Source organism: Cottoperca gobio, chromosome 16 (genome assembly GCF_900634415.1).
Source record: "Cottoperca gobio chromosome 16, fCotGob3.1, whole genome shotgun sequence".
Lineage (NCBI taxonomy): Eukaryota > Metazoa > Chordata > Actinopteri > Perciformes > Bovichtidae > Cottoperca > Cottoperca gobio.
In genome coordinates, this window is record NC_041370.1 from 6,821,669 (window position 1) to 6,841,189 (window position 19,521).

The window sequence follows — 19,521 nt, forward strand, 5'->3', positions numbered from 1 at the left end:
TAGCTTTTGCAAATTCATGATGCTATCAGCGCCCGCAATCCATTCTTTGTGAATTCACCCGTAAGTAAATTTATCAAAATGTCGGAACTATTCCTTCAAGGAAGTAGTTAATCTATTGCAGTAAAAAAAAACACTTCCTCTTGTCTGTGTCTCAGGGCCAAGTGGTGTTTGATGCCCAAGGATCCAGGATGGCAATGACTCTTATTGAGCAACTGCAAGGTAAAACACTCCCACACTGTCCACCCACAGATGTTGTCTTGCAAACAGTAAATGTCACTTATTTATATATATTAAAAAAAGAAATCACAGCTGACTGTATTCTTCATGTATCGATTGTTTCTTGCAACTCATTTCAGAGCAAAGCCTCTTTTTGGAGGGGGGGGGGGGGGGATTGTTGCGGGATTCACTGCAATTGCTCTCAATATCCTATAATTGCACATGCAATGGGCTTGATGCAGAATTGTGTTGACTCAAGGCTCGGCTCTAATTGGTCACAAGCCTCCGTTTTAAGCCGTTTCTGGAAATGGCATCCTATTTGTCACCAGTGACTTAATGAGTTTCCCCGCACAGGATAAGGTTGAGGATTATTTTTCTACCTCTGTTCCCTTTGGCGTTCTAAAGGATGAGGATTTATAATCCTGCCCCTTTCCCCTCACATTCTGTCTCATATTTCCTGTTTTGGTGTCGAGGTAATTCGACATCCACAATGGGGCGACCTGACTTGCATCCCAGAATCACTGTGGGACCTCATCAGTATTCCTGGTCAAGACTGCCACATAAGCTCCTTTTTTTTTCTCCTTCCTTTTCTCCTTCTCCTCCCCTTGGTGCTTCTTTGTTTGTCCTTCTTTGTGCACCTTTTCATTCCTCATTTCTTTTATCTGTTCATTGTGTGTCTTTTCTGTACACATATTAATATGAAAGCATAGGAATGACAGAATAATAGCTGAATGGCGGTTTAATGATAGAAATCAGTCCTGTCAAGTTTTATTGGATCATGATTCATGAGAGCAAATGAATTACACAAGCAATACTAATTCAACTTTCTTCCTCTCACTTTTGTGCTTTTATTTCACTCTCTATATGTGTTGCTGATTATTTCTTTCCCAATCATCTAGGAGGCAGTTACAAGAAGATCGGTTACTATGACAGCTCTCAGAAGAACCTCTCCTGGTTTGGCAATGATGTTTGGATAGGTAAGATGGAGTTCATGACACTTGTCTTGACACAGCTTCCTACGTCTGTGTTTGCATCCTGTGTGTCATGCTGTGAGTCGACGGGGTCCCATTTCTGTACTTTGACATTAGACCTCCTCGGTGCGGCTCAATTTAGACTTTCTTACTGTGTAAATAGCATATAATCATGCTGGAGTTTCTCTAACCGCTAGTTTGGGTGAAGCTAGTTATTTGGCTGCTCACAAAAAGCCCAAAAGGAGCCGCCTGCACGCTCACTCTCCAACATGTGTTAAAATGTTAGCGTAGCATAAGCACAGTTATCAAACTGGGCAGCAGCTACTTTGACTGGCTAACCCAGGAGTTTTCTATGTCTAATTCTGTGGGTTCACCCTCAGACAAAAACAACTGTGTGTGTGTGTGTGTGTGTGTGTGTGTGTGTGTGTGTGTGTGTGTGTGTGTGTGTGTGTGTGTGTGTGTGTGTGTGTGTGTGTGTGTGTGTGTGTGTGTGTGTGTGTGTGTGTGTGTGTGTGTCCTCAGTGAGTAAGCTGTGGGCAACAACTATTTTTATTGCCTTGATTTGTTTACAATTTGGCAAATTTGCAACATTAAGTATGCAAAATGACCTATTAGCAGTTCCTGTTTGCTGTTTGCAGCTAACCCATCAATGTACAGGCAACTATCACTGGATTACTTAAGTACACAAAGACAATTCTGCAATATAAGGAGCATTAGTATATATCAGTATATCTTTTCTGAATTCTAAACAGATTTCTTTATTTGTGATGGATGTTGGAGATAATGACATCTCTAAACCTTTGTGTGTTTATATCATGTCTGTGGGCTTAGAGTTATGACTCTGAGAGAGAGTGCTAGTTTTGAATCAAATTGCAGCAATTGTCTCATGTTGATACGGTAGAATTGCCTCCATGAGCTGCGTGTCACAGCCACGGCTGCAGCACCAACTGCTGACCGAGTTGCTAAGTGGGACAAGCCAACGGGTCAAACACAATAACTACCTGTTGTTTTACTCGGGCATGCTCCTGTCTTTTTCACCTTTTCCACAAGTCTCTCCCTCCTTCACCTTGAGCCTCTCAACCAGACTTTTAAATCATTCTGCTAAATAAAGAAGCTCGATCCCACGTCACACAAACTAGAGCCTTCTTTCTAACTCCTGCTGCTCGTATTTTAGTTTGTTGTGAAAACCTTTTTACTTTGCTGATTTTCCTCAGACACCAAGACCAATTCTGTGGTTGTTTACTGGCCCGGCCCTCCCTGGAGAGGTGACATACTTGTGCCTGGACAGAGTTTGCCACTAATCAATCCTGCATGCCTCGGTGGTCCGTAGAGAGCCGCCTTTTTCTTTTTAGGCCTTTAAGGAAACGATCAGCTGCCAAGCTTTAACTGAACCCAGAATAGGTTAGTGATTCCAGGTCAGAGTCAGTGGCGAGGGACAGGTGACCTGTATGTATGTAGGCAACATGTCCTTCATGAGGCCAGCTGCCAGCTCTTTAGTTTGGCTTGTTGCAACGTGACTGGTTAGCCCAGTTAAAACACGCTGGGTAGAAACTGACTCGCTGTCCTACTCGTCAGAGTTTTGCCTCCTTGCTTCCTCTATTGGAGCTTGATTTATCACTGTTTACCAACTAAAGACACATCCCTCTGACATCTACTCATTGAGAGGGAATTAGTAATTTCCTGCTCTTTGGAGCTGACTCAGTTCGGGGAAGTTGTTTTTGACAGGTGGGGGGGGGGGGGGGTGCGTGCTTGATTTGCTCCACGCTGACAGGGTGGAGTACACACGGGGGTTCTTAACTTAACCCCGCCGCTTGCTTCCCTGCGTGTTTACCAGGCGCCTCACTTTCTCACTCTCTTCACGGTCGCCCTAACAACCACTTCAGCTCAGCTCTTTTTCTAATCGCTGTGGCAACTGTTATAGAGCTCGGTCTCCATGGCAACACCATGTCCTGATTCCTTGATGGAGGGTTTAAATGGTGCAAACACATCGACTGAATGGACAGTCGCCACATCCACACATGTATGCACACACACAGCATTAATTATTACTGTTCCGTGCTGTGCACTCATTCATTCACATATACTGTCGTGAGTATTCTCTTTTATGCATAACATAATAGTAATAAACATGTGCTTTATGTCAAATTGCATATAAACAAATGAATTAAAAAGTGCCAAACAAAATAGTAAAACAGGATAGATGGTTAATAATACAATTTAAAATAAGATTAAACAAAATAACAACAAATCTTTAAGTCATATTCAATAAAAGCAAGGTTATAAACTTAATAAAAGCCAGATTTAAAACGTAAAATAAGATAAACAGTTGTTGACTTGAAGGCTTGTGGGAAATGGGTTTTGTTAAAGGTTACAAAAAAATGAAATATTTAATAAATGATATAAGATTATTTGACAGATCTTTGATCAAATCTTTTTGTGCTCTCTTTTACTTTTACTTGACTTCATTTTTGTGGTAAATCTCTGGCAGCATGTGTCACACTTGGTGCTACCTTTTTTTAAACGCGTAGATGTGACGAGTTTGGGTCACTGCACATTTGTGCTTCTGTTCAGTCAGGACTGAATTCTCTCATATAGCTCATACAGTAGATATGCGCTAAATTGCACAGATGGACAAACACATTCTCATAAACAACACATGTTCTCTTAATAATGTCACATGAACAATGTGGATATCCTACTTTGAAGCATATACAGGGTATGTGCAGGCCTGGAAAAATCTTAATAAGCATTGAAATCCTCAAAAAAGGCTTTAGAAGGTATTAAAAGTCCTAAATATGTGGTCTTGTCTGGCATAGACGGAGATGTTAGTTCTACTAACAAGGAAGCTCATCGTCTTATGCAAGTGTTGATTCCAGGAAAGAATAACATGAATATTTACAATTTAGTCTAAAGTGATATAGTGATAAAATATTCCTGGCCATATTGTCCCTACTCGTTTGTTATCATGCTTTCATACAGCATGATCATAAAACAGATATTAAATTGCATTCCATGTAGCATTAAAAAGGTCTTATAAAGTCTTAAATTGAACTCTGTGAATCCGGCTGAAACCCTCTTATATCGTCATCCTTCAGTCAGACGACACCAGACTCACCTCGGCTGTGTGATGACAGTGACAAGCGTCTAAACAGAGAGCATGATGGGTGTGTTGGTTTGACACCCTGCGACCCTCGAGGGGACGACTCTCTGACGCTTTCCTCTGACATCTGACACATCAGCTTCACACGATGCTGACACTCCTGCTCTGCTTCCCCTCTGACATGTAGACAAACACTCTGTCGCCCTCTATTTCTCTCACACACCAAACGCACACACTTATCACACTCTGTATGCACACTCAATGTTCCCCAGCACTCTTGAGCATTCATTCTTACTGTATAGGTGCTTAACATGCATACAGTATATATATATATATATATACACAGTATATATATATATATATATATACTGTGTATATATATACAGGCATAGTCCATTTTGGCATATTCGGGAGTGCACACACACGAACGCACGAACAGTCCCAGATTTAGACAGACGGATAGTCGGAGGCTGTTGAGGGTAAAACGAGGCTCCCTGTCCATCTGCCACTCTGTGAACCCTCCTCACTGAGGAATCCTAAAGCTACACAAACATAAGTAATTGGGTAGTTTGTATAAACACACACACACTTTTTTTACTCTTAATTAACACCAAAGTTGTCTGCTTGCTTTACTACATCACGGTACAGCAGTAATGAAATGGGCATTTAAGTATGCTTCATTGGCAACAGTTCAAGTTGGCTGTGTGTGTGTTACTTCTCTGTGCTTCAGCATTATCAATATTTAATGGAGGTCGTGGAGTTCATGCACTAATGCTAACCCGCAGGCTGTAAACATGTGTACGCTAATGTACTGTATGCAGTGGCAGCAGTGTTTTTATTTATTTTGCCTTTGTTTTGTAATACTGGTGTCTTGTGGGCTGGGAAAGATGTTTGGCATGATACAGAAATACAACCTGTACTAAACTGAACTGTACATGTGAAAAGAGACAGGAATAGTTGTGTAATAAATGCATAGAAACCCTAATATTGAAGTTTAAACCCTCTGCACAGGTGAGAAAGGAAAGTTATTATCCCATTAATGCAGTGACGTGTGTCCTGGTTATCGTAATTCAGATTTCTCTCTTTTTCTCTCTCCACTCAGGTGCTGGACCTCCGGCTGATCGGACGGTAGTGATCGAAGAGTACCGGTTCTTGTCTCAGAAGCTGTTTGCGGCCGTGTCCGTCTTCGCTGGCCTCGGCATCCTGTTCGGCATCGTCTGTCTGACCTTCAACATCTACAACGGAAACGTCCGGTGAGTTCACTGACATGAAATGTTATCGTTTGATTCCCAGGATCACAGTGATGGACCTAAAGATTCTGCGGGTATTCATTGGAGCTAAACGTCTCGTAGCTATTAGTGATCAGTCGATCGACAGAAGATTCATCTGTAGTGTTTTGAGAATCGTTTAAGTACATTTTTAAGCAGAAAAGCCAAATATTTAATGAATTCAGCTTCTCAAATGTAAGAATTTGCAGCTTTTCTTGGTTTCATATTATCATAAAAAACAGTTGGTTTGAAAAAATAAGACGTTTAATGAAACGATCGTGGGCTCTTGGAATTTGAGATTTTTCACTGTTTTCTGATTTTGTTGACCAAACATTTAACGGATTCACCGAGAGTCCCTAGTATTCATTATTATATTCTAACATTTGGCTGTCATGTTTTATGCTTTATGCACATGCTTTTCATGTTTGTCCTTCCAAGACGCATTTGTTGACGAGTGATATCTCAGATTGACGGTGAAAATAAAGTTGTCCTCCAAAGAAGGAGGTCATCATTAAAAGGAAAATGAATTGATAGATAAACTAAATGGGACCTCAGAGGTTAAAGACATTACATTGTTACATGAAGGTCAGTTGTTTGTGGAGCAGTGAATGGAAATGGCATCGTGTAACAACAGCCAGCTGCTCCAGCTGAGCTCATCATTCACTGTGTTGACACTGCGTGTGTGAATGTGAGTATTTGTAGTGTGCAAGACAAACATAATTCACCTGTTCAACAGAGATCCTTAAGGTAAATGCTGAATGGCACCGGTGCTTCTCGAGTTTAGAGACTACAAAGTTGATGATTCGGGTGTGGCTTTTCTCAATCTAGCAGCTGCTTTCATTGTCACAGCTTAAGCACAGCCTCTAGACCAAATGCAAATAGACTTCCTTTAAAAACTGCCTTTTGATCTCGTATTTCTAAGCTTAATATATGTCTGTGAACCCGCTGCAGCAGATCTCTGATGTCTTTTCAACATAGTATTTTTATGTTTGACCCCGGTCAAAGTGATTTTAAGTCCCATAAGTCCACGAGCTTATCGGGAGTTTCTCGTAAAGCTGGAGAGGTTTGTTCCTTTTGGGATCTCTGGCTGGCTTCGGTGTGCCAGTCAGGCCTTCTTCCAGCTTTGATTATATTTCAAACACAGTTTCACCGAGGGCTGATCTCAGCAGCCAAAACACTATGAGTCAGATCAAATCAAATCTAATTTATTCTGTAAGCTGTTTTCACGAAACGAGTTTGCCACCGACTGCCTTGTGGAGGGACAAAAATACATAACCAATTTTAAAGACAAGAAGTAAAACGCAATCACAATCTTAAATGAGCAATCCTTTAGAAACACTGCGACACTGTTAAAGCGGTAATAATTGATATTTTTTTATAATAACAAAGTATCGAATGGTAATGTGAGAGAAGTCGCTCATAGTGATGAACTTTACTGTGACTTTCAGCTCCACAAATGCACCGTGTTGGTTCATTCTCACAGCGTTGTTTTCGGCCACAGCAGGCAACTGTTTGCAAAATAAAAAGCTCAAAGAAACTGCACTCCCTGCTCAGCAGATATACACAGTTAGAGACTAGCTGGTGAACGTAGTAAAACATTTTGCAGCTGCGGAGACAGATATTTCCTTCAGGGGTTGGTGGAGACCAAAAACAGAGCTAATATTATATATTGTATTACTTTCATCAGGTGGACAGAAACACGACTCCAAATGAATGCTAATGTTGCTCAGTAGCTGCTGGACGTGTAAATAAGCAACTGTTTACTACATACTGATAATATGTCAATGTTGGGTTCAAATGACAAAGATAAAATTGGTTATTGCAGGTTTAAATATCAGCTATTGTAAAAAACATTGTTTATAGTACTGAACTCTCTAAGCTCTCTGTGGTTCCAGAAAACATTTTCTATCGAATGGCGTTAAGTAAAGCGGAGATTCCAAAGAAAGTCAAGCATATCAGTAAAAACAGAAAACAGAAAAGGTTATAAAACGCCTGAAAACGCTTTTGAAAAGTCCTGCGCAGCTTTATCCAAGAGTCTTGTATACATTAATGGACTCATGGAAATCCAAACTATTGTTGCTAAATTATTGCTGAATAGTATAATAATAGAACAAGTATTCTTTTTAAGTCTGGTCATTGGTACTTCAGTGAAGTTGGATGACAAAAAAAAAATCAAAAACAGCGAACATCAGATTCTGGTTCTTTAGAATCACACAGGAACATATTTTTATTCAAGAAATATTCAACAATAACTCCAGAAGACATGCACATGCAAGAGAAAAGGATGTCAGTATTCCTTCTAATAGTAGCTTTGAGTCAAAGCAACCACAAGACATGGTGCACAAAACGGAAGAAAGCAGCACTCAGATCAGAAAACAACTCCTGCAGCGCACTGAACATCATACATTCATGGTATGTAGCAACATTAAAGGTTTCAAGGTATCAAAGGTTGGATTGAGGCGTGTGTGTGTGTGTGTGTGTGTGTGTGTGTGTGTGTGTGTGTGTGTGTGTGTGTGTGTGTGTGTGTGGTAATGTGTGTTTGTATGCAGGATGTAGTGCATAGTATGTACAGTATATCAGCAGTGTGGCCTCGGGGCAACCCAAGGGCAGGTCAACGGGATGAAAGAATAAAAGGCTCACCGACGAGGATGAGCTCAGGCTCAGGTTGTTGTTACGGTACAGTGCGGGTTAAATGAAACTCACAAACTACTGAGATCTACGTCTCTAATGCAACATGTATGTAAACGTGTTGTCTCAATCTGATAGTTACATTCCACCACTAGTACATTTACTGGAATACTGTACTTGAGTATTTCCGTTTTAAAACTACATTTGTCTCACAGCTTATGTCTTATGAATGCAAATCCAAATACATCCTATACAATAGTAAAACACTGGCAGGGAACATTTCACTGACTTCCTTTACTTTTCATACTTTTAAAAAGCGTGACTTTTACTTTAAACCGAGTATTTGTGCTGCGTACTTTCACCACTGGAAATCACTATTCTTATTTTGGTAATTACTTATTGCTTCATTATCCTTTAAGCTCCCGTCTGTACCTCCACACACAGCACAGTACGTGATTACCACAGCCTCGCTTTAGTGCAGTGACGAGATTTCAAAACTTTCCTCTGGTGTCAAAGATTCAGGCAAAGAAATGTGGATAAGGAGCTTAAGACACCCACAGCAAATTGTTGCTTCCTTTCAAAATGATACAGTGTATGTAGTTTATTAAAGAACTGGTTAAAAAAAAAGTATTAGAAAGGAACTTAGTCATGCAGGAAGCTTAGGGTGTCCAGATATCTTGTCTTTGCAGAAACAGCGTCCTGTTACTTTGGATAATCCACAGACAAGTCACAGTCAGGGTCAACGACAAAACTGAAATATGTCAACAACCTTTAAATGGATTGCATAATATCTTTGTACAGACATTCATGGTTGTGCAGTACTGTAAATAATTATATGTATGTAGTGCAGACAGTGAGAGGGTGTGTGGACTGTGGCTGTGGTCCTTTATGATGCTGAACATAGTTAACAAATCCATTCTAAAAATACTATTTCTATACATTTAAACTAGATTGTCATAGTTTACTGTTGAGGCAGTTGGTATACAAAAGAATCTGCATACTTTCTGGAGCTGTTTGTTTTGTTCCCAGTTTCACAAATGTTATTTTTTTTTATTTGTCACAAAAGTTTAGTTATAAAACATTTTTATTTCACCTGTAACAGTTGTTGCACTGTTCGGCGCTGCTCACTAATTAGACTAATTACTATCAATCACACATCTAAGGAGATGTATTATGTTCTCCAGGCTGTCTGAAGCAGGAAATAACGATGATAAAATAGGAATTAGAAAACAACATGAGAGCAATTACCAGCAACTGATGTCATCCGTAAGAGCAGACAGAAAGGTCGCCAACGCAATTAACATCTGTGTACCTACAAATTCACCAATTGTACCTTTTAAGCAGAAATGATAACCACCGGTGTTTTTTTCTAAATGTGTTTTTCTTTTGTGCTAATGTGTGATTCTGTCTCTGTTCCAGCTACATCCAGAACTCTCAGCCGTACCTGAACAACATGACAGCAGTGGGCTGCATGATGGCTCTGGCAGCCGTGTTTCCGCTGGGGATTGATGGACACCACGTCCACAGATCTCAGTTCCCCGTCGTCTGCCAGGTAACGGGACAAAGAGACGGACAGAGAGAGAAGAGCCAGAGGGCAGGATGTAGTGTAGGGCCTGCAAATAACTGATTTCATTGATGTGACACCAAAAAAAAGTCTTTTTAATTACAATAAAAGAAGCTTAGAGGAAATAAAGAAGGAATTAGTCTTTAAATGTTATGCATTTGTTGTTTTTTACCTTTTAAAAAATAGTAGTTCAAAATACAATTTATATTTCAGACATAGGTTTGATGAAAAGCCTGTTACAACTATTTAACCCCTTAAAATCCGACTAAAAATACATTAACATAATGTTTTTTGCAGTCGAAAGAATAATGTGTTTTTTATGTATTGTTAATCGTAAGAATGTAGCTAGCAGACAGTGCGTTGATGACACAAGCATCTTAACGGACCGAAGCGACATTTGCAAATACATTTACATGCTGTTTAATGTGCTGCGGCTGACAAGTTGACGTTTGCGGTGCACTTTCCCCGGTTTGGCCGCTCCATTCACCAAGCTAAGACGAAGGACAAGACGTGTTTGAAAGGTTGTGTGTCTCTTGTGTTGTGTATCAAGCTGCTGTCTGGTTGTTAGTCAATGTAATAGTCTGGATGATAGAAACTTAACTGCTTTATGCAAATATGGTTTAGTGATTTCATTGATGGCTGGATGGAAAAAGTGCTCCACCTCCACGTAGCCGGAGAACTTGGGATGCCATCATGAAACCAAGAAAAATATCAAATCCAAAGAAACCTGCTATTTATTTTTATTCCATCAAATTGAAGTACTCTAGATGTCTTATGCATCATTTTATACACATTTCCCCAACATTCATATATTTGCTATCTTTCTAGAATTTCAAGAACTCAACTACAAAATAAAGGTTTTTGGGTTTAAACATTGTTTTGGCTGCACAGCATGAATTTGTACTGGCTGGTCCACCTGCAGTTTAATATGTTAACCTCTTTGCTCTCGGTCACATTGACTCATTGTATCTACAGTGTTGCTGGACCTTGCAGTTATTTCTTGGGCCACAAATATGGCACTTTGCAGTTATAGCTGTCAGTTTTTAGTAAAGCCCAACCTTACGGAGACATTACTGCAACGCAACATTTAGGTGTTGTGAAGCCCGACAGTTTGGGAGTTCCTGTCTGTGGCAAGCAGACACCTGCAAACCTCATTTCAGGAGTTTGATCACGCACACTTAGTGGATGAAAGACGATGGCGTTTAAACGCTAATATAATTCATTAGGCATTTGAATGTATTTTGGTATTCAGTGGCGCAGACAAGATTTGCCGGGTGCCAGAATAGCACAGACGATGGGATCCCAGCACTAATGAGGAGTGGGAGTGCTTTCTCTGTCACCCATGTTGAGTCTTTTTGTTGTGGAAGCGAGAGGGAGATTTCCATTTCTGTCGTTTCTCTGCTCTTTGTCCCCGTCCAGTTATTCTCTCTCAGGCTTTGTTCTGCCTCTCTCTTGTACTCTGCCTCTGACCCTCTACTCTGGATAGTTCTCTCTGTCTGTCTGTCTGTCTGTCTGTCTGTCTGTCTCTGTCGGTCTGTCTCTCTCTCTCTCTCTCTCTCTGTCTGTCTGTCTGTCTGTCTGTCTCTGTCTCTGTCTCTGTCTCTGTCTCTGTCTCTGTCTCTGTCTCTCTCTGTCTCTCTCTGTCTGTCTGTCTCTCTGTCTGTCTCTCTCTCTCTCTCTCTCTCTCTGTCTGTCTGTCTGTCTGTCTGTCTCTGTCTCTGTCTCTGTCTCTGTCTCTCTCTGTCTCTCTCTGTCTGTCTGTCTCTCTGTCTGTCTCTGTCTCTGTCTGTCTGTCTCTCTGTCTCTCTCTCTCTCGGTCTCTCTCTCTGTCTGTCTGTCTCTGTCTGTCTGTCTCTCTGTCTCTCTCTCTCTCTGTCTCCTCTCTCTCTCTCTGTCTCTCTCTCTCGGTCTCTCTCTCTATCTCTCTCTCTCTCTCTCTCTCTCTCTCTCTCTCTCTCGTTCTCTCTCTCTCTCTCTCTCTCTCTCTCTCTCTCTCTCTCTCTCTCTCTCTCTCTCTCTCTCTCTCTCTCTCGGTCTCTGTCTCTCTCTCATATTCATATATATAAATCTTTATGCAAAGTAAATATTTTCTTTTAGAAAAACGCTTGAATAAATCATAATTGAAAGAAGGTAAAGCACAGATCTCTTTGCAGCAAAGATGCAAATACAACATTATCATTTCTGTCAAGGAAACTTAACACAATTTAAAGTAGGAACACTGCATTAAAACATTTTGACATTTTACTAATATTTACTAATTTACTTATATTCTGGAAACTCAATAATAATAATACATTTTATTTAGAGGCGCCTTTCAGGACACCCAAGGTCGCCTTACAGTGCATTTAACAAAAAAAACAAGCAAACAGTTAAAAATAAAACGGAAAACAAATTAGTCAAACCGACAGATAAAACAGGCAAGACAGCGTGTGCAGTGACGGAGTGAAAGGAGGATCTGTGATAACCAATGTCATCATAATTTCTAAAAGTGCTGGATTAATTTTTAACAACTTCATTGTGCCCCCACTTCTGAAACCAAACCTACGCCTGTGACTAAAGGTATTTTTCAATTATAATATTCTCCTTTCCTGTCCCCTCCTCCAGTTCCGCCTGTGGCTCCTCGGCCTCGGCTTCAGCCTGGCGTACGGCAGCATGTTCACCAAGATCTGGTGGGTCCACACCCTCTTCACGAAGAAGGACGAAAAGAAGGAGAAGAAGAAGGTATGGAGGAAGAGTGGGAGGGAGGGATAAGCCCCTTAGCGGCCTCTGGAAAGCAGAGAAAGGATGGGAGAGGGAGGCCAGGCCACGCAGCATGTGTGGCGCCGCCTGATAAAAAGTTAGGTTAAAAAACTTTGCAGGCTTCCTAGTAACATAAGCTTCTCAGAGGTCAGCTTGGCATCATTCACTACTGCAGGGTTGTAGCTACAGAGCACTGACATAGATACTGTACACATGCACTTCCACACATGCAACATTTATGCATAGAAACATGCAGATTTGGGGCACACACAACGAGGCCTCTGCTACCCACGTCATCATCTTTATTTGCATGCTGGTGTGTATTTATTTATGCGTGTGTGTGGGTGCCTCCTCTTGAAGATAGTGTATCCTGGAGCCAGCCAGATACTGCCAGTCTGCGATGTGTTGTGGGAATTTCTAAGACCTAATCAGAAGAATAAGAGATTAAGCCATTTATGGAATATTTATGAATATGGATGAGTATTAAAGTTCTATGCAGAAATCCAACCTTCCGGGGGTTTATTATTTGAGCCAAAGCACAACGAATCGGGTTGACTTTCAACTCTCTTCATGTCCACAGAAGGACAATTTGCCAGAGAGCTCTTTTATGAGTATTTAAAGAAACTTCCATGAATCGAGCGGAGAATGAGTGCTTTTCTAATCATTTTCATGCAACTTAAGTGACGAGGCGCCCTGTACTGTGTGATGTGTTTTCTTCTTTATTTTATTTTCAGTTTTAGTCATTGCACGCTTGAATGGCTGTTACTATGTCGGAGGTGCTGGGAGTAAGTCAGCGTGGTCGAATAGCAAAAAGCTATGTGTAAAGAAAGAAGAAGGGAGTCGCAGTAGGAGACCTCATTTTGGACTCTTGTTTTCGGCTACAGCTTTATTGCTCCCATTATAGTGTGAGTTAAGAATAATAGAGTTGAAATCAGCCGCTTTGGAAACTGTCCGCGCAAAAGCAGCGTCATTCTCAGTGTGTGTATAAATGACGATTTCAGGTGGCAGCACAAATATAGCTACTGCAGCTCTCCGTGTGTCGCCTGCACACACAAACCCCTGCTGCTCCTAAAATATACTTGGACACACACACACACACACACACACACACACACACACACACACACACACACACACACTTGTACACACACATTCAGAAAGACAATTCGCACCCAGTCATCCAGAAATCACAAGGACGCCTGTCGTATTATTTGTCCTGGTTGTTTGTCTTTGTTTGTGGACTGGCTTGTGATGCCCTTGGATGATAACTGTTGTGTGTGTGTGTGTGTGTGTGTGTGTGTGTGTGTGTGTGTGTGTGTGTGTGTGTGTGTGTGTGCGCGTCTTTGATTATAGCAACACTTGGAGCCATGGAAACTCTACGCAACAGTTGGAGTGTTGCTGGCTATCGACTTCCTGTCACTCATGATATGGCAGATTGTGGATCCTCTGCACGTTACGGTGGAGGTAGAGTACGAAAGACAGATGAGATCATTTGTGTGTCACCGCCCGTTTTGCACAGAGAGCGCGGCCGTTGTCATGAGTCAATAACGCAGTAATGAGACACCGCGCCTCATTTGTAGAAATGTTCTTTCATTTTGATTCATCATACACTCAAAGAGCACAATCTAAAACAAGGATGGAAATCACAAAGCACAGACAGAAGTACTATAACAGTGACGTTTATGACCGGAATAATTCAATTGATTTGTGTTCTATAGTGTAAGCACTGTTAAAAGATACCCTGTGGCATTTACTGTAGACCAAAATCAAGCAGCCGCACAAACATGTTAAATGAATTGCCTCATTAAACATTTATCTTTAGAAAGTCTCATGAAACCTACAGTTTCAACACATAAAGGCACTCACCGCTCAACAATAAGCTGAAAGAAGCTAAAACGCTCCGTAGAGCTGAGCCTGCAAAGACAGATGATAATCATCTATGGGTTCAAACACTACGAGTGACGCTTTGCATTTATAAGTAGTCACCTGGTCATTTACCTTTGAACATATTGAAATACAGTTTTGCACTATGTTACCGCCATCAACTGTTGATATGCACTACTACAGAGCACCCCTGTGTCGTAGTCTCCTGTCACCCCTCATTATATGCATCTGTGTCCTCATGCGTGTGCTGGTAAAACACAAGATACAAACAATACAAGGACATCAAAATATTGCTCCACGCTGCCACTAGTAGTCAAAAACCTGGATGAGACACAAAATCGTGACTCTAATGTGCATGTAGTCGGCACTCATTAAGTGCATTCAACCTCTGCTGGAACAAGAGCCGACTATACATCATCATTAGCCCTAATCTGCATAACGCTACCAAAGCTTGTATTTAAATAGCTATATTTCATATTTATTGGACATCTAACACTCATTTTTATTCAGTCCTCTGTATCTGACATATGGTAAGGACCTATTTGCTGGAGGGGATTAACCGTGCAGTCACTGTGGTTTGTGCTTAATGTGCATTTTTACCTCCTTCTCCAGAGAGCTGCTGTGTCATCGTTTCTTATTATCTCCCTTTCTCTCTCTCTCTCTCTCTCTCTCTCTCTCTCTTTATCCTTCTATTCCTCTTCCTCCGTGTGCCATGCGAGTAGAAGTTCACTAAGGAGGCCCCTAAAGAAGATTTGGATGTCCTGATTCAGCCCTTGCTGGAGCACTGCAGCTCAGAGAAGATGAACACGTGGCTCGGTATGCATCCTCTCTTTTTCTTTTCTACCCTCTCATACCTCAATCTGTCTCTTTATCACTCTTTGCCCTGCTCTGGTTTTTAATAGTCGTTGTCACACACATGGGCATATGCAGAAACATATGCATACACACACACACACACACACACACACACACACACACACACACACACACACACACACACACACACACACACACGTCACTACCATTCACTCTGAATTAAACAGGCCTCATATCACAGCCTCCTCCCTCAGCCCCCGCCACCCCTCTTTGGTTTGATTCCTCTTTTCTCTCTCTTTGCTTCTCTTTTTGTTGGCCCACGCAGTCCCTCTCTCTCCCTGTCTGTCTCTCTGCTGTCTTTCTTAGCGTGGCAGCTCTTATGAAAGTATAATGGTGCTCAAATTCAAATAATGTGGGTCACAAACTGGGCCATTGCCCCATAGCATTTCCTTTCTCAGAGAAGAAAAAATGGTGCTTTAATATCAGGCGGTATAAAGAGACAATGGACAGTCTGAAGAAGTGTCGAACTTACTCAGTCACACATCCTCTTTTCTTCCCTGCTTCTTCTCTTTCACTCTTACATTCACTTTTCTCTGTCTGTCTAACTACATTTCAGCATATTCAACCCTTTTGAACTTTAGTTTCTATTGTATATGCATCTTCCTCTGCACATACGCCCTCAATGGCCACATCGAGCTGTTCACAATGTTACCTACACTAGAAGCAAAGGAGTTTCAAGGCATCTCCCAGGTTTTCTTTTCTTTGATGTCTCCATATGTCACAAAGACTGCATCTATCTCCACATCCCGCACAGCGTGCACAACCTTGTTCTTTGTTGCTTCAAAGACTCCTGCTGGCCAATAAATATCTTGGTACAAAGTATGAGTATGTTTATAATTGTAAATAGGGTGTATACTGTGGACTGAATCCATTAAGGGATAGTGTCGCTGTTAAACCTGCACAAATGAGACAAAAAGAAACTTCTCAAATCACCTGCAAAGGGTGAAATGCACCCCTAACTGCGGTGCCAAGAAAGTAGTGTCTCGGTGCTCCTACGCTTTTCGAACATTTTTAAATGAGGTAATATGAAGACATTTAGCTCAAAATTGGCCCATTTCTATGCAAATGAACCTCATTTCAAACAGTCCAATTCACAAAGATCAGCCCTAATAGACACAAGCAGTTACAGTGAAAACATTAGCATCTTTAGGAGTTGGTTAGGAACTGAAGCACATTTATAGGGGTGTCACAGCCAGACTTTCCAGTGATCAGGGCAGCAGTGATCGTAGCCAGGCGACGGCATCGTCATGCTCCGCTCAAACTAATTGATTTTGGCATGAAGTGACAGTTGTGTCCTGGAAAATAAATTATTAAAGCTCCCCTACATGTCATTTTAGAAAATACACGAGAAGAAGATATTCAACAAATTATTTCTTCCCTTTCCCTCCACAAAAAAAGGCCAGATTGCGCTCAGCTGCAAAACCTTCTGGCCGTGTTTGCACCGCAATATCTGCGGCGCAATATCTTTTGTGAATCAGACGTTGCGATGGGGCAGATAGCGGGTGGAAACGATGCACGATTCATGGCGCTATACGCGGCTGCAATCCATTCTTTGTGAATTCGCCCCTGTGTGTCTTAACAGGTGTAACTGTTTGCTATGTGGCGATCGCAATGCAATGCATTCCTTCATTGATTGCCTCATCTTCATGTTCTCTCACTGTTTCCTTTCTCCTGTAGGTGTGGTTTATGGCTACAAGGGTCTGCTGCTGCTTCTGGGAATATTTCTGGCTTACGAGACCAAATCTGTCTCCACGGAAAAGATCAATGACCATCGAGCCGTGGGGATGGCTATTTACAATGTCGCTGTGAGTCCAACAAAGAAATGACATCGCCATGTCTAAAACTCCTGTTTCTGGATGCTGCTGTCTCCTTTTAAACACCATGAATAACTTTAAAGTGGCAATAAATACAATCTTTATTGCCCCATAGCATAAAATGGCCGTAGTATATCTGTGCGTCTATGATTACTTTGCCTGGTGCTCTAATTGTTTGGCTTCACTTTTCCTGCACTGCAACAGTGTGTCGAGACATTGTATCTGCACAAGCTAAGCCTGATTCTCAAGGGGCCACTCTTGAGCATTTCCTGCTGGTCTTTCTATAGCAATGTAATGGAGTTCCTAGATAACGTAATGCCCCCTTAATGCTTGTGGTGTATTTTCCTTATTTGAGTAAATAACTGACTAAACGTGACAGAACATCACATTGAAATACTTCCTGTGCAGATACAATGTAGTGTAAAAGTTCTACATCTTATATCAGAATCAAGGTTTCTAGATTCATCGTGTTGCATCGATCTTCAAACTCATACAAAAAGAAATCCACTGTGGGCACAACGGAATATAAATGTTTATGATTCCGCTCAGAACAACCTCCGGGATGTGCTGAGCAATACAGATTGATGATCTCGTATAAAATACAGAAAAGTACATGTTGGTATAACGACTGGTCGGAGCGACACAGCACACAGAAACGGGCTCATACATAAAAATATTCAAGCTTTTCAACAAGCACGTCTTGAGATTTGATTCTCTAAAATGCAGTCCTGTCCAAATCATAACACTGCCAGCACAAGCTGCTGAGTTGTATGATTGTATGAATCATGCATTTTGATGCTTATGGTGCCTGTGGATACTAACAGTCTCAGGTGTCCCTTAAAAAATGAAAACTTGTTTTCAATGGGACTACCTGTTGAAATATATGTTAAATAAAAATCAATAAAATATGAGAGGTTGTATCGCTAAACTTTTATCCTGCTGCAATCTCATGCAACTCAAGCATACTTTACTATATATATATATATATATATATATATATGGGAAGAAATATATGTGCAGTTTGAGTTATGTGTTCTCTTTGTGTGTGGATGGGAGAGATTGCATCCACACGGTGCTTTGTATGGAGCTGTTACCCTGCCCTAGGGGGGGGGGGGGGGGGTAGGTTTAAAATTGTACCATTTAGCCACTAAAGTTCAGTGCAGTCGTCAGTCAAAAGCATTTTCCAGCTTTTGTTAATAGCAAGTGAATCATCTTAAACGGAGGCACCTAGGATGCACTTTACTCTGCCATTATGTTCACTTTAGCCACTTTAGACAAACACTTCCTGACACATTTCCTGACACACTTGACACAGAGTAACTTCGTAATTGATGATTGATTCGTTTCTGTCACTTTAACTGCCAGGAGGAGTTTTTCTGCTCTGATCAAAAACTGGCAGATATTTTGTTTTTTATCAGCCATTTTGACAGAATTCTTAAAAAAAAATGCATCTTAACGAGCATCCGAACATTTATCAGCTTATACTTCTTAAACTTATACTTGTAATTAAATCGAAATCAAATTTATTTATATAGCCCAATTTCACAAATGATACATTTGTCTCAGTGTGCTTATTAATTATTATTAGTATTAATAAAAGCATTGATCTGGCCTCCTCAGTCAAGTGGAGTCATTGCTCTATCACTCATGGTTATTTATGAGAGCATTAAATGCAGCTTGCATGCTCATTTCATCACATGGTTCCATAATGTGAGACGAGCCTAATGTTATTATTTTATGTTCTGATATACACATCTCAGTTTTATGAGGATGTCAATAGTTAATGGTGTCTGTAGAGGGACCTCCTTCCTCTTCGCTAAGCTGTGAGCTTCAGGCCCTGATGAGATGACAATGTGGTGATTGTCAGCGCGCAGTTGCCACTTCAGTCATGACTTTTTAATACTGTTTTCACATGGGAGCCCTCCCCGGAATGATAAACAGATGCCTAATGCTTTTATGGATGTGATTTTTTTTTTTCTCCCTTCTCATTCTCTCGCTCTCCAACTCTACTTTATTCCCCACCTCCTCTGCTTCCTTCTTTCTCTCTACTTTAAACCTCACTCTTTCTTTCCTCTTCCTTTTATTATTTAACTTCTGTTTCTTTTCATTCCTCTCTCTCTCTCTCTCTCTCTCTCTCTCTCTCTCTCTCTCTCTCTCTCTCTCTCTCTCTCTCTCTCTCTCTCTCTCTCTCTCTCTTCCTGCAGGTGTTGTGCCTGATCACAGCTCCAGTGACCATGATCCTGTCCTCGCAGCAGGACGCCTCCTTTGCCTTTGCCGCTCTAGCAGTCGTCTTCTCTGCCTACATCACTCTGGTGGTGCTTTTCGTACCCAAGGTGCTCTGACTTGTCACTGAAACTCTTTGGTGAAATGATGCACACACTAAAAAATACAATCCTTTTGCAGTAAAACCAAAGGTCAAAACTTCTCAGAGTCTTTAGGGAGAAACATGACTATACTGCAT

At 41.1% G+C, this 19,521-nt stretch overlaps 1 protein-coding gene across 1 annotated transcript in view; it reads left to right on the forward strand.

The window, feature by feature from the left end:
- The window catches only part of gabbr1a (gamma-aminobutyric acid (GABA) B receptor, 1a), a 59,471-nt gene that overhangs the window by 36,177 nt on the left and 3,773 nt on the right, over nucleotides 1-19,521 (forward strand). Inside the window, exons 14-22 of the mRNA XM_029450863.1 lie at nucleotides 156-219; nucleotides 1,116-1,193; nucleotides 5,390-5,540; nucleotides 9,603-9,735; nucleotides 12,352-12,468; nucleotides 13,840-13,950; nucleotides 15,093-15,186; nucleotides 16,924-17,051; nucleotides 19,265-19,393. Of these exons, the coding sequence (XP_029306723.1) occupies nucleotides 156-219; nucleotides 1,116-1,193; nucleotides 5,390-5,540; nucleotides 9,603-9,735; nucleotides 12,352-12,468; nucleotides 13,840-13,950; nucleotides 15,093-15,186; nucleotides 16,924-17,051; nucleotides 19,265-19,393 (1,005 nt within the window). The remainder of the gene's footprint in view (nucleotides 1-155; nucleotides 220-1,115; nucleotides 1,194-5,389; nucleotides 5,541-9,602; nucleotides 9,736-12,351; nucleotides 12,469-13,839; nucleotides 13,951-15,092; nucleotides 15,187-16,923; nucleotides 17,052-19,264; nucleotides 19,394-19,521) is intronic.